Source organism: Macrosteles quadrilineatus, unplaced genomic scaffold (assembly GCF_028750875.1).
Source record: "Macrosteles quadrilineatus isolate MER2022 unplaced genomic scaffold, UCM_ALF_1.0 Scaffold_1__1_contigs__length_201487025, whole genome shotgun sequence".
NCBI classification, from domain to species: domain Eukaryota; kingdom Metazoa; phylum Arthropoda; class Insecta; order Hemiptera; family Cicadellidae; genus Macrosteles; species Macrosteles quadrilineatus.
In genome coordinates this window covers 33,438,947-33,455,582 of record NW_026542594.1, presented here as the reverse complement: position 1 = coordinate 33,455,582, position 16,636 = coordinate 33,438,947, and the positions used below count along the sequence as shown (strand labels likewise).

Genomic DNA, 16,636 nt, shown 5'->3' with positions numbered 1-16,636 from the left:
TTGTATGAATCTAAATGTGTTCAAATTGGAAGCCAATTTATATAATGGAAGGGACAGAAAGTTGTATGAATCTAAAAATACTAAATCATTTACAGAGAATGATATACATTTTTCCATATCTTTAGCTATACAATTTAATTTACGTTTATTAAACTTTCCCAAATGTTGCATTATTATGTGACCGTCATAATTTTTCAAGTTATGGAAGAATAGTGGTATTTTCTTTGTTACTTTATAATTTAAATTACAATCATTGTGGGCAGCTCCACGGTATTGGCCAGAGGAATGGCAATGATCTCTCACCCTATCAAAATATAGGGGCTTTTCACAAATATGACAATGTGTTGAGTTTTGGAAAGATACCTCTTGCTCAGGGGTCATTTGAAGAGGAATATATATTGCCATTTGATTTTTAATATAATCATAAGTCTGAAATAATCTTTCAAAAAACACATCCATAACATTTGTGCCACTGTACAACTCTTCAGAAATAATTTTTGAATCTTTTACTACGACAAATGCAAATCCCGATGGAATATGTATATTAGAGTTTATAAAGCATTCAAAATCTGCATAAATTACATATGGGGCTTTAAGATGATATTTATAATTTTTAAATTGTAATGTATCTTGTTTAGACATTTCCACTCGTTGAGCATCAAAGTTTTTACAATATGTTGTGTGACGTTCTAATATATCATTAGTGTAAAAATGTTGCAAACACAACTTGCAAAAATACTTCTTATTGTTGTCTTTTGTAGACCGTAGCATTAACCTATCAAAATCACGAATTAAACAGTAATGTGATTTACGACCTTCTTGCAATAATAATAAATCTACATGAGTATTACTAGTATTTAGTTTAGTTGTTCTTAATGGATGTATAAATTTATCATATTCAACCCCAAATACATTAACACTTATATTATTCTGTGTTTCAAATTTATCCATATCAGATATTTTTACTGGATATTTTATATTTGCCATATTTAACTGACTTTCATAGGGTACATAATTAGAAATCCTTTCAGCATGTTTATTAGAGTTCCTTGGATGTAAAGCTGCTAAAATCGACCAAAGAAAGCAATTATTATTATAATTCTTTATATTTAAAACAGCATGTTTTGATTGAATACTTTTTGGTGTGGGGATATATGACTTTGGAGTTAGGGGTTTATACTTGTAAACATGCAACTGCCAATATTTAGTATGGTCATATATCCATCCACTGCCTTGGGCTTGATATTTGTGTATGGAAGCGTCAATCTTTAAAAGTGCATTTTCAATTTGAGGCTTTAAATCTCTCTTCTCAATAGTTAAGGTAGTAAGACTTCTAAAATCTGCTATACATTCTTTTTCATTAACTAATTTACCATTTTGATCCATTGAATATTTTATAAATTTGATTCTCCTAACTAAAGTCCATTTTATCGGCAGAGGACAAGACTTGAGATTATTTTCAAGTTCAGCTCTAATCGATTCACCCACAAATTTAATCATTGTATATGGACACTTGTTGCAAGAATTGACATGTCTTCAAAAATGTCCAACAATATTTTTCTTACAAAAACTACAACTCTTGTGACTTTGTAATATATGTGATTTTAGAGCAATGTTACTATCACAGATTAAATTACAAACTTTACATACATTCATTTGATGAATTACCTTGTAGTGGCGAATCAGGTTACTTTTGGTGGAGAGCAACACGGAGCAGTGTTGACAGGTGGGCCTCATTTTTATATATAACAAAAAAAAATTGTGTCACTTCTATTTATAGACTTTTCGAAAATTTCAAAATTTTGGAAATTTTAAAAATTTTCAGCTAGAAATTAAAATTTTTTTAAAAATTACTTCAACAGATCCAAGACTAGATCACTAGAAAAAAAAGCAAGGAGCAAGCCCAAGGGAGTGACGTTTTCACCACGTCACCACTAGGGGCAAGAAACAACTATGGGTCGGGAGCATGCCCGCAACCGGGAGCCGAGTTCGCGCACAAACCACGCACATACATGATTTTGAAATAGAAATATAATATATCAACTGGAAAGGGGAATGGTAGATGTACTAGCAATTAGACATGGGGCAGAGGGGAGTGTTGAGGGGGGGTGGGGGGGGAGTTGGCACAAAAATGCCGCACCCCAAAAAACGGCGGCGACAAACTATACTACTATACATATACACATACATGGGTCAATAAATGAAATAATTAGTTTATTTTTTATTTTTGCTTAATATCGAATATATTTATGGGGAATAACTAAGAAATAAGGTTTGACAATTTTTATAGGGATATTTGGGCAAAGATCAGGATTTTAGATTTGGTGGCCAAAAATAATCCCCATAAGAATAACATGGGAAAAACGTGTCTAAAGTGGGGTATCTTTCTGGGTTCACCACTACTTACTAAACATACAGGGGGCCTTGAATCCTCCAGGATTCAACAAATCAACACAAAGATAATATTCCAATAAAATAAATCTTCTTTCCAAAGTGGTTGAGAGAAAATACTACTTACAAATTAAATTTCTTGAAGTTACTCTTGATAAGCAGGCAAAGGAAAAACCTTGTGAGCTGGTCGAGTCAAGAGTCCTTGTTGAGTTTTCAAGTGGACGACCCGTACAGCCTCATCCTTTCCAGGGGAGACACCTACAATCCGAGCTAACGGCCAAGAAAGAGGAGGAGTAGGCTGATGTACTAAGGCGAGGTCACCAATGCGAAGATTGGTATTTTGCTCATTCCATTTAACACGCTGATGAAGGGTGTGAATGTACTCCAGTTGCCATCTCTTCCAGATGCGTTGATTTAGGGCCTTGACCAAATGCCAGTGTTTCAGGCGATTATCAGGAACCTCTTACAGATTTTCATCAGGAACAGAGACAAGTGGAGCTCCGACCAAGAAATGTCCTGGAGTGAGCGCAGTGACATCTGAAGGGTCGTTTGACATTGGTGTGAGAGGTCTCGAATTAAGTATCGCCTCCACTTGAGTAGTCAGGGTCATGAACTCTGAGACGGTTAGGACATGTTCGCCGATGAAACGGCGGAGGTGATGCTTGGCACTCTTAACGGCTCCTTCTCCTTCCCAGAGACCACCTTGGTGAGGAGCAGCTGGGGGGTTGAAATGGAAGGTAATGTCTTGGTTTGAGGAAAATTCAAGAAGAGATGTTCGTTCAGCTGACTTGAAGAGAGCTTGAAAGGCGTTATTAGCACCAACGAAGTTTGTCCCGCAGTCCGAATATATGTTCTTGCAGAGGCCACGTCTTGACACAAAACGAGTTAGTGCAGCAATGAAGGCATCAGTTGATAGGTCAGTAGCTACTTCAATGTGAACAGCCTTTGTTGCAAGGCAGACGAAGATACAGATGTACGCTTTTGTCAAACGTATTGAACGGAGGTTATGTACCTTGATGTTGAAAGGACCACCGTAGTCCAGCCCCGTGTTGAGAAATGGACGGGAAGGTGTCACTCGGGGTTTTGGGAGATCACCCATCAGTGGAATTGTATTATGTGGTTTGTGTCGAAAGCAGACAACACACTTAAAAATTCGAGAGCGTATTGCACTGCGGGCAGAAAGAATCCAAACGCTCTGAGCTAGAAGGGATTGAGTTAATTGAGGCCCTGAATGCAAATGTTTCTTGTGATAGAAATCAATAAGAATGTCAACCACATGATGTTTCTTTGGTAGAATTATAGGATGCTTAACGTCTTCTGAAAGTTGAGATGCATTCAGTCGTCCACCAACACGAAGTAAACCTGATTTATCAATGAAAGGATGGAGACGCCGAAGTGATGAAGTGGTTTTAGATGAGTTGTTCTTCAACGCTGTAATGTCATCTCCAAAAACCGTTTCTTGAACCTTCTTGAAGATTGTCAGTCGACTTTGAGTTAACTCAGATGAGGTGAGAGGGCCTGAGCACCTTTTCGAGTGCTGGTGGTTATAGATGAATCGTAAAATGTAACCCATCACTCGTGTAAGTTTGCCGAAGTGAGAAAATCTAGTGAGGAGTTCCCATTCTTGAGTGGGTTTAATCGTAGATATCAGAGTGGTAGGTGACTGAGGTTTATCTTCTCCTGTTTTTGTAATATCTAGAGGAGTAAAGTTTGAGGATGGCCAAGATTCACTCGAATATTGAAGCCATGGGGGACCAGACCACCAAAGTTCGTGGTTAGACAATTCTGATGGGAGGATACCTCGTGACGCGCAGTCAGCGGGGTTATATTCACTGGATATGTGTCGCCAGCAATGATTAGGTACTAATTCTTGCACCTGCGTAACCCTGTTCCCAACAAAGGTCTTCAATCGATGAGGTGGTGTCTGCAGCCAAGTTAGGGTGATAGTAGAGTCACACCAGAGAATGATGGATGAAATCTTTAATTTTATCTTGTAAATAGAAACCACATAGGCTACTATCTGGGCAAGAAGATGGGCGGCGCATAGTTCCAAGCGTGGAATTGTAAGTTTTTCAAGGGAGCAACCCGAGTATTTGACATAATCTGCCTGATTGTGACAGTCCCATCACTGAGTTCACAGCGCAAGTAAACAACTGCAGCATAACCATTCTCGGAGGCATCTGAGAAGCCATGTAATGCAGTAGTGCATGCTCGTGACACTTGAAAAGCTCGAGGAATTGAAATCTCTCGCAGGCTGTCTGTAGATGAAGTGAAACTTTGCCACATTTAGAGTAGGGCAGTGGGAAGTGTTTGATCCCAATCCAATCCTTTGGTCCACAAGAGCTGCATAAAACGTTTTGCCCACATCACAATTGGGGAGAGGAAACCACAGGGGTCATATATTTGTGCAATCACACTGAGCACCTGACGCTTTGTAGTTGCGCTTGCGGAAAAATTAAAATTGTATGTAAAACAGTCAGTAACTGGAGACCAGTGAATGCCTAAAATGGTGTGATGAGGCTGTGAACTATCTTGAAGGAACGCCGGAGTCTCTCGATGACCATCTGGAAGATCTAGAAGAAGTCGACTGGAGTTGGAAGTCCATTTCCTTAGCTCAAAGCCTCCACGTGCTAATAGGGCGATGAGTTGTCTCTGGAGTCTTAAAGCTTCTTCTTCGGAATCTCCACCAGAAATCACATCGTCAACGAAGGTTTGTATTCGAAGAATCTCTGCCGCTTCAGGGAACGAGTCGCCTTCATCATTGGCAAGTTGGTGCAAAGTCCTGATTGCGAGGTACGGTGAGCAATTGACTCCATAGGTTACTGTGGTAAGTCTGAAGGTAGAGGGTGGTTGATCTGGACGAGTATGCCATAGGATATACTGAAACCTCTGGTCCTCAGGATGGACTTTAATCTGTCTGTACATCTGCCTTATATCACATGAAAAAACTACACTATGAGTTCTAAACATGAGCAACAAGTCACAAATGTTGGTTTGCATTTTTCTTCCTGTAAGCAAAATATCATTGAGAGATGTACCATTGGAGGTTTTTGCACTAGCATCGAACACAGTACCTAGTTTAGTGGTACTGCTTGATTCCTTCAACACCCCATGATGAGGTAAATAGTAATGCGGGGAAGATAAGTCAACATTATGAGCAAGTTCCATATGACCCGAAGACGAATAATCAGACATGAAGTCGAAATATAGAGATTTGAATTGAGGTTGAGCCTTAAACTTTTTCTGAAGTGCGTGTAGTCTTTTCTCAGCAGCAAAGACAGAATTTCCTAGAGCAGGGTGTTCAGTCTTGAACGGTAGTCGGACGCAATATCTGCCAGATTGGTCCCGAGAGTGAGTGGAGAGGAAGTGTTCTTCACACATTTTATCTTCATCTGATTGCTTCGATGCGACTGATGGCTCTTCCTGGTGCCAAAACCGCTGGATAGAATTGTGCAGTTCAATGTCATTGACTGCCAAAAGCATGGTTGACATGTGAGAGCTAGTGTCATCATCAAGCTTGATTGCACAGGGTGCGTCACCCATTACCAAAAATCCAAAGTGTGAGCCTATTAAACTTGGTAGGTTAGGCCCGAGGTTGTGAACTGCTTGAGTGAGCATGAGAAGGAAAAGTGATCCACCTAAAAGAACATCAATCCCACCAGGTAAATGGAACATGGGATCAGCCAAAACGTAAGAATTTACCATCTCAATGACACCAGAGGATATTGGCATGTGGGGTAAATCAACACATATTTTATCAAGAATTAAAAAGTTTGAGTCAGTAGAGATAGTTTTTCCATTCAATGTCTCTACCTTGAGAGAAGTGGCACCTTTACATCGAGTAGGTATTTGAGAGAGGCCTACTACACTAGGCGCACTTTTTGTGCGTGAGACACATAAAAGTTGAGCAGCATGTTCTGTGAGAAAACATGATTGACTACCAGAGTCAGCGAGAGCTCGAAATACATGGCTAACTCCGGTGGGCGATACCAGCTTCACAAGTAAAGTGCCCAACAACACTGTTGAGGGATGATGTGTTGTGGAACATCTTTCTTGACTAGTCAGGGCCGATGAGACTTGAGATGATGAATTTTCTTGATGAGCTGAGGAAGAATCACGAGTTGAAGTCTGAGGCGTAGCCTGGTTAGATGATTGACGAGGTTTACCATAAAAATGTAATAAAGTATGATGATTCTGATGGCATGTGTAACAACTCGACTTAGATTTACAGTCACTCAGTAGATGATTCCCTAAACACGATGTGCACCGCTTATTCTCCTTTACGATCTGGTAACGGGCCTTAGGATCCTTATCTTTAAAGACCGAGCATGTATACACATTATGATCAATTTTGTTGCATACAAAACATTTAGTGTACTTAGGGTAGGATTTGCTTTGATCAACAGAATGATAAGTCAGCATAGACACCTTATTACCTACCGATGATTTGTTGAATCTTGAGTTAATATATGAATTATCAGATGTTGTTTTCACATTATGACTGCTGTGGAGGTTTGCTTCTTCAATTTGATTACATTCTTTAGTGAGAAACTGAATTAACTCAGTCACATTAGGTAAGGCAGGGTTATCACCATCACTGTCAGTGGGGTTATTAATTGCACGAAAAATCTCAAATCGTTTCCTTAAATCACTATCCAGTTTTCTCAAAAGCATGGCAGACAAAAGGTGATTATTTTTTGTAGCAATTTCACTATTTAAGCCTTTGAGTGCTTGAATGTTTTCATTATATAAATTTACAAATTTTCTCATTTGTTTTGAGGTGTGATTTACTGAGGGTAAGTCAAGAATCTGATTTAAGTGCAGAGTAACTAATCTTGCTACCTTCTTTCTGTAATCTTGAAATAATTGTAATTTTATACCGGTCATTCTAAGACAGGCCTCCCATGTTAGTCTAGGGAGTGAATACATATGTACGGGGTCAAGTTTGTAATCTTTTAAACACAGGTCTCTAAATGTCTCAAAGACATCAGCCAGTAGCAATACGTCTGTTTTAAGATATAAATCATGATATTCTTGTAAATTATTTATATTAAAATGGGTCCAGACATTTTTAGCATGTTCATATTCATTGGGAGAGATATGTTCTTTAGTTAGAGTACTGTAAAATGCTTCTTTTGGGGGTAGAGACTCTGCGAACTTATCTGGTCCCTTCATATATTCATAGGGATATACACCTTTACGTTGTAGTAGTGGATTGTCTATAAATCTAAATGTATTTAAATTGGAAGCTAATTTGTATAATGGAAGGGACAAAAAGTTATAGGAATCTAAAAATACTAAATCATCAATAGAGAATGAAATGTACTTTTCCATATCCTTGGCTATGCAATTTAATTTACGATTAAACTGTGCAAACTTTCCCAAGTGTTGCATTATTAAATGTCCGTCATAATGTTTCAAGTTATGGAAGAATACTGGGATTTTCTTTGTTACTTTATAGTTTAAATTGCAATCATTGTGGGCAGCTCCACGGTATTGGCCAGATGAATGGCAATGATCTTTCACCCTATCAAAATATAGGGGCTTTTCACAAATATGACAATGTGTCGAGTTTTGGAAAGACGCCTCTTGCTCTGGAGTCATTACCAGGGGAATATATATCGCCATTTGACTTTTAATATAATCATAAGTCTCAAATAATCTTTTAAAAAACACATCCATAACATTTTCACCACTGTACAACTCTTCAGAAATAATCTTAGACTCTTTCACTACAACAAATGCAAATCCAGATGGAGTATGGTTGTTAGAGTTTATAAAGCATTCAAAATCTGCATAAATCACATATGGGGCTTTAAGTTGATATTTATAGTTTTTAAATTGTAATGTATCTTGTTTAGACATTTCCACTCGTTGAGCATCAAAGTTTTTACAATATATTGTGTGACGTTCTAATATATCATTAGTGTAAAAATGTTGCGAACACAACTTATCAAAATCACGAATGAAACAGTAATGTGATTTACGACCTTCTTGTAATAACAATAGATCTACATGAATATTACTATTTAGTTTGGTTGTTCTTAATGGATATATAAATTTATCATATTCAACCCCAAATACATTAATACTTATATCATTCTGTGTTTCAAATTTATCTATATCAGATATTTTCACAGGATACTTTATGTTTGTCATATTCAACTGACTTTCATAGGGTACATAATTAGAAACCCTTTCAGCATGTTCATTAGAGTTCCTTGGATGTAAAGCTGCTAAAATCGACCAAAGGAAGCATTTATTGTCAGCATTTTTAATATTTAAAACTGCATGTTTTTATTGAATACTTTTTGGTGTGGGAATATATGACTTTGGAGTTAGGGGCTTATATTTATAAACATGCAGCTGCCAATATTTAGTATGGTCATATATCCATCCACTGCCTTGGGCTTGATATTTGTGTATGGAAGCGTCAATCTTTAAAAGTGCATTTTCAATTTGAGGCTTTAAATCTCTCTTCTCAATAGTTAAGGTAGTAAGGCCTCTAAAATCTGCAATACATTCTTTTTCATTAACTAATTTTCCATTTTGATCCATTGAATATTTTATAAATTTGATTCTCCTAACTAAAGTCCATTTTATTGGCAGAGGACAAGACTTCAGAGTACTTTCAAGGTCAGCTCTAATCGATTCACCAACAAATTTTATCATTGTGTATGGACATTTTATGCAAGAATTGGTGTGTCTTTTAAAATGTCCAACAACATTTCTTTTACAAAAATTACAACTCTTGTGTCTTTGTAATATATGCGACTTTAGAGCCACATTATTATCACAGATTAAATCACAAACCTTGCACAGTTTCACCTTCATTTGATGTATTACCTTGTAGTGGCGAATCAGGTTACTTTTGGTGGAGAGCGACACGGAGCAGTGTTGACAGGTGGGCCTCATGGTCCAGAATGAAATATCACCCGAATTTCACTTCTATTTATAGACTTTTCGAAAATTTCAAAATTTTTAAACCAGAAATTGTGAAATTTTCAAAATTTTTAGCTAGAAATTAAACACTTTTAAACAATTTAACTAGAAATTATTTCAACGGGAGGTCACCCACCCAAGGCTTAATCAAGAGCTACCACTAGAGACGAGAAAACCGACCATGAGTCGGGAGCGAGAAGCCTGACCATAGGTCGGGAGCACGCCATGAGCCGGGAGCGCGCACGAGTTCGCGTACAAACCTCGCACTGCCAAGTTGATGATTTTAAGAATATACATGTGAATGGATATGGATTTGAAATAGTAATGGAGTTGTACAATGGTATTGAACATTTATATAGGCTTGTATAGGCCAAGAGCTGGATTTTTAAAAAAGGGGTCAAAAAAAGCTCATTATGTTATTCTTATGGGGAAAACGTGCCTAAAGTGACTTATCTTTCTGGGTTCACCACTACTCTACATTTACACTTGTAAGGGTCAATAAATGTAAGAAATAGCTTTTTTAGCTTAATATCGAATATATTTGTGGGGAATAAGTAAGAAATAAGGTTTGACAATTATATAGGGATATTTAGGCAAAGATCAGGATTTTTGGTTTAAGTGGCCAAAAAATGATCCCATGTTATTTCTTATGGGAAAACGTGCCCCAAGTGGGGTAAAACCGGTAGTTCGCCACTACTCTGGTGTCCAAGTGTTACTACCGTGTCCGTGATTTTATTGCTGATGGGTAGTCATGGGCATATGGTATTCATGGTTCATGAATTGATTACATGTAAATATACATGTAAATCTGGCCAAATAAATGACTTATGACTTATGACTTATGACTTATGACCTGTGCATGATGATGTTGCAGCTGAAGAGGGTGTAATTCAGAGAGTTATGGATATTCCTACTGCTAGTCTTAGGCAGCTTGCCCTTGAAACTAGTAGGTATGTCCCAGTGGAAAGTACATAAAGTGTTAAGGACAATAACTTCCATCCGTATCATTTTGCAAAGTTCCAAGGATTGCAGCCTCGTGACTTCGAATCCAGAAAGGAGTTCTGCCGCTGGCTTCTCCAACGTGATATTGTTGAATATCACTTCCTTAAAAAAGTACTATGGACTGACGAATCCCTTTTTACCAGAGAAGGTGTGATAAATATTTACAACATGCATAACCCAAAAGCCTCCAGAGAAGCTTCTTTTTAAAAAAGGGTTGGGATCAACGCGTGGGCAGGTGTGATTGGAGATAGGTTAATTGGTCCTCATATCTTCGAAGGAAATCTGAATGGTGATTTATATCTAGATTTTCTTCAGCACTTTCTACCTCAGTTGTTGGATGAGATTGATCCTCGACAAAGAGCTGAAATCATACTTTATCAGGATCTTGCTCCACCACATTTTACCACATCCCCTAAATCCCCTAAATATTAAAAATCAAGTTGGAGGGTTTTTTAGGGTATATCATAAATAAAAATGCAAATTACAATATAAGAAAGTATATATTTTACACATATTCAATATAAAGCATTACAACATCATATGGAGACCTGAATAAATGTAGTAAAAGAAAATTCACACACAGATAAATGTAAAAAAAATTATAAAATGTAAAAGTTACTTAGCCAAAACAAAGTATATAATGGCCAATTTATATTTACGTAATATAAATATAAATATAAAGGCGGGTTTCAATAAAAAAATGTTCCAATATGCCAAAACTTTATCCTAAATTGTAATGACATAAGAAAAAACTATCAATATCGAGCCAAAAATATGACAAAACCTATTTATAATGTCATATTATTTTTAAAAATGCATAAACGCAATTAAAATTAAGTTTCTGGAGGATTTTTTAGTTAATTTATTATTTATGGATAGATATATTTGGAACGCTGAGCTGCATGGTGTTACATTTGAGTAACGCACTTTGAAAAATCAAAATACATTCTAGTTTACTGATTTTATGACTCCAAACTATTACAAGGGACGCTATTATAACAGTACATTACAAAACAGCATAGTAATCATATAATCAATAACAACATATCTTTCATTTGCATAAAAATAAAGACGGGATCTTGGGCACGAGTCTTTCACCAGGAACAGCTGTTTTCTAGGAGTTATTTGTTAGAGTGTAAACAAATGGATGGTGCTGCCACCTAGCAAAGGTCCATAGTACTAACATTTAATGTTTCCAGACGCATAGCGCTAGTAGTATTGTCTACAAAAAATAAAATGTCTCGCTTTACAAAGATGTAACACCGTGCAGCAAAAAAGTCAAAAAGTCCGTTACATAAATGTAACACTGTGCTTGAAAGAGTTATCCCAGCGCTGTAGCTGGGGTCCCTGCGCAGGCGCGGGCGACTGATGCGCGGCATGTGCGCGACCCGGTGGTACGGCGGTGAACCACAAGATCAGCTGTTTCTGAACTTGTGTCATCTGCTAATTTGTTATGTTTACATTTTTGAACTTAACTTCGGTGAATTGGCAAGGCGATTCTGCTAGTAAGGGTTTAGTTTGATTATAAATATTAACAAATTTTATGACCCTTACACCCTTACACAACCCTTACACAAAGACTACCTATTCACATTTAGCAAACTATCAAAAATACTCGTTTGAAAACGAAATACTAAATGAGAACTTAGTTATATCAAATACATTATTTTACATGTTTAACCTTTAGGGCTATATCGCTGTTCTTTTTAATTAGCAGGAAATTATTTATTTATAATTATTTATGATTTATATCATCGATTATTTAGGTTTATAATTTATTTTTAAGATATGCTTGAATTGGTATATTTAAAGTTATAATCTAGCCCCCTTTTATTTAAATTTCTCTTCTCTCTTCTAACCTTTAGTCCTGGGAATTATAATTGAATTTTGGCATATCGAGGAGAAGATCTTGAGGGTAGATGATTCTCCGAGGTGACGTCTCGTGATATCCAGGCCTCCCCTTGTCTCCGTTGTCGTGGTGGTTGATCCTGGTCCTCGATGGCGGATGACGACCCCCTGGAACCTCTTCTCTCGGCGTGGGCTGCGTTGGTGAAGACGTTTGGCCTAGGACGGATTCAGGTGGCAGATTTTACCAATTATGATATATTAAATGGGGCCTACTCGATCCGACCCCGTCCTAAGCCTCGCAAATCTTCTTCCTGACTGATGCCATCTTACTCCTCCTGTCCCTTCCTTTTTTAGATTTCCCATAATTACGGAAATTAAATAAAGATACGTCTTATAACACTTAAAACATATATTTACGCTTATACTGTTAGTCACAAGACGGTAAATATACAAAAGATGGTAAGTAGTGATCGATTTCGATTGGACAATTCCTATAATTGAAATTAACCCCACCTACAGTGCCCAATCATAGATTATCCCTTTGGTACTCAATGCTGTAATTGGCTGCCACTTCGATCAGCAGTTCACTGTAGACGTCAGGTTGTGCGTACATTGCCCGGGACCTTGAATATGATACTTGTAGACTCGTCGGTGCCATTCTACATGTCTCTTTGTATTAGAAAATTGTAAAATTGTATTTACTTGAATCATTAGCAAGTTTTAAATGGGCCTAATATGATTTATTTTTAAAATATAAGTAGGAATGAAATTTGTGAATTTAATTAAAATATATATATGTTTACAATGTGCCCACTTTTCAACAGACTTTAATACGAAAAGATGGTACCTTTGTACAAGACAATAATAATAATGAATTTTTAGAATCAGAGAATGGTGTTTAAAATGCTAAGAAACATAAAATTTGTGATTGTTGGCAGGTACTTTTGGAAGCAGGCTATTGGGATTTTTATAATAAAAGGTTAGTACGTGTTAAACCTGCCATTGGTGACACTGATTGTGTTACAAAAGAACAGACTATAACTTTTGATAAAAAAGAAAAATGTTGGGATGCCAAAAAAAATTTATAAGGAATCTACCAGAGGGGGAATATTTGGATGACATTTGTCTAAAGTCACAAGCTATGCATTTTGATGGATCAACATCTGTATATGCAGGAAAACAATTTAATTTGATGGAATACAATCCTGATTTATTAGTTGCCGACCCCACATCTTTGAGTGGATTTAAGTATATAGATAATAGACCATATACACCAGAAAATTATGTATTTTAAAGAAAAGAAGATAATCTATTGATTGGGGCCAATGGTAAAATATTTACAGTTAAAGTAAGTACTGATGTTATAAGAAATTAATGAAATTGCATACGAACTTCATAAGCATGCAAGAAAGAATTTTATTCGAAGGTCTTTTAAAGTACGTATTGGGTATAAACGAAACCGTACAAATAGACTTAATTGATATGCAAAACTATGCTAGAGAGAATTCTGGCAATAAATATATTTGAACTTTAATATATACATTTTCTAAAAAAGCTTATGCTGCTCCACTAAAGAATAAGACAGGGTTGATGGTTACAGAAGCCATTAAGACCATTCCACCAAAGGGGGTTAAACATTCAATCTGACAATGGAAAAGAATTTTTTAATCAATATTTTAGCAAACTAATGAAAAAACTAAATATTAATCACTATCACACTTTTTCTACAATTAAGGCTGCAATTGTGGAGAGGTTCCAGAGCACTTTAAAGAATTGGTTATACAGGGAATTTAGTGCTCAGGGAAGTTATAAATGGTTAGATTAACTTCCAAAGTTAATTATAAAATATAATAATAAGGTACATAGATCTAGAGGAATGAAGCCTAACCAAGTGAGTGTTAAGAAATAGTAAATATGGGCATGAGAGGTTGACTTCTAAAGTGCAAATTAAAAAGCCAAGATATAAGGTGGGTGATAGTGTAAGGATTTCCAAGTTTAAACATGTGTTTAGTAAAGGGTATACCCCAAATTGGACAGGGGAGCTATTTACAATAGCAGAAGTAAAGAATACAAAGCCTGTAACTTATATCTTGAAAGATGAAAATGGTTATTTAATCAGGGGAGGGTTCGATTTCGAGCTATCCAGGCATCAAAAGTAAATAAAGCCGCTGGTTTCGACCGCATACCGTATGAGTTTTTTAAATTTTGACCAATGAGGCTAACAGATATTTTATTTCAATTATTTAACAAAATTTTACATACAGGAGAGGTTCCAGAAAGTTTTAAGAAGTTAATTGTCTATCCACTACATAAAAAAGGGGATATTGGAGATGTGTCTAATTATCGAGGTATTTGTTTTATGGATGCTGTGGCTAAGTTGTTTATGGGTGTAATATTAAACCGGTTAGAATTGTGGGTTACAGATAAAAATATTTTGTGTGAATACCAAGCAGGTTTTCGTAAAGGCTATTCTACAGTAGATAACGTTTTCTCTCTTTCTAATATGATTAATCTAAGGCTCTCAGTCAAAAAAGGCAAATTATACTGTTTTTTTTTTGTAGATTTTTCTGCCGCCTTTGACCGGATTGACAGAAACTCGTTGTTTTATAAACTCTATACAATTGGAATTTCTTCAAAGATAATAAGATTATTAAAAAGTTGCTATAATGGTACGTCAGCAGATGTATGGTGTAAGGAAGGTGTGTCAGAGTGCTTTGAGACAACAAAAGGCCTGAGGCAAGGATGTTTAGGGAGTCCTTTGTTATTCTCATTGTTTTTAAATGACCTACATGATGTTCTAGGGGGTGGGTGCATCTTTGGAAACTTCAAAGTGAAAGTTCTGTTATACGCGGATGATATTGTTTTGGTGTCACCTTCGGCGGCGGGTTTACAATTAATGATAAATGATCTGCAAAAATATTGTGAGGATTGGAATTTGCTAGTAAATCTTGACAAATCCAAGGTTATGGTGTTTAGGAATGGTGGCGGCAGGGCGGCTTACGAGCAAACGAGCGGTGGCGTTATAAAGAAAATTTAATAGAGTGTGTAAACATTTACAAGTATCTTCGGGTGGTTTTCTCATCAAAGTTTTCTTTCCAAAAACACTTTGAACAAAAGCTTACGTCCTCAAAAAATGCAGTAAATTCGTTATGGTCAAAGGTTTTTAAAAATAAAGACATTTCAGTATTGTTAAAATTTGAGTATTTTACTCCGTAGTAAGATCAAAAATGTGTTATGCCGCACAAGTTTGGGGTTTTAAACTGTATAATGAAGTTGAACAACTTTTACGTTTTTTCGTCAAAAAGGTTTTTTGTTTACCTCAATGCACACCTAATTACATTATATACTTAGAAACAGACCAAGACCCAATTTTCATTCATACGTTGAAACTTCACTTTGAATATGTTTTGAAAGTATTAAATATGCCTGAATCACGTTTACCAAAATTGTTAGCTAATGAAGTTATAAGAAAACAGATATTTTGGTATAGGGAATGGAAGAGTTTAGCAGAAAGTTTATCAGTGCACTTATCAGTAGAACAAAATGATATTAGTGAAACAAGATATCAGTTGGGTCAGCTGTTGTTTGCGGTCCATGATAACAATCGCCAGCGTGTCCTTCAGACAGCCATGAATGCTCGCTATCATGCTATTTATAAATCACTTAGTTTGGATTTGAAAGATAATGGTTACATTTTTTCAAAGTTGGATTTTAATACAATTAAATGGACTCTCAAGTGTAGAGGTGAATTATTATATTTAAATTATAAACCATGGATACAAAATCAAAATCAAAACTGTTCGTTATGCAATTTGGGGGAAGTAGAGGATGTTTACCACTTCGTTGCCAAGTGCCCGATACTGCGTCATTTTAGAATTTTTTGGTTCGGATTAGAGGTTTTGTCCCGGGATACATTCATATCCTTGTTGAATGGGGCTGATTGGGTGCGGCTTGCCCGATTCCTACAGCAAGCTTGGCGGTACAGGTGGGTAATTATACAAGAATTTAATTATTAACCTTTTTCAAGCTCTGAGCACTCTCTAGTTTTAAGAAATTTATAAGTTACAAATATATGTATAAATGTATAGAATTAAAAAAACATAAAAAATAAATAAATAAAAAAAATGTTTTTAATTGAAATAGGCCTAATGGTACATCAGAAAGGTAATTTGAATGTATAAAAGTGTACTGTACTTGTTTTATCTAGTATTTACAATGTGTTTGCCAACCCGGCTGACGGTCTTATAAGACCAAGTTGGAAAAATGCGAGCCTGCTGTGTGAATCATGAACTGGTTATACTATGGAAATGTATTGTAAAACTTGTACTTAGATCATGTAAATAAAGCATTGTTTCATTCATTCATTCATAATCAGGGGAGGGTTCTATAAAGAGGGATTGTTAAATACCAAGTATAAAGACATGTATTTGGTAGAAAGGGTGATTAAGAGGAA

General features: G+C 36.2%; 1 protein-coding gene across 1 annotated transcript; it reads right to left on the bottom strand.

Annotated features, from left to right (window-relative positions):
- Positions 1-2,854: 2,854 nt before the first annotated feature.
- Positions 2,855-16,052, bottom strand: LOC128995847 (uncharacterized). Its single transcript, XM_054420872.1, has 5 exons — positions 16,020-16,052; positions 12,195-12,399; positions 4,883-6,494; positions 4,521-4,734; positions 2,855-4,315 (listed from the first exon to the last, which is right to left on the bottom strand). The coding sequence occupies exons 1-5, from the start codon at positions 16,050-16,052 to the stop codon at positions 2,855-2,857; spliced, it is 3,525 nt and encodes a 1,174-aa protein (XP_054276847.1).
- Positions 16,053-16,636: the final 584 nt, after the last annotated feature.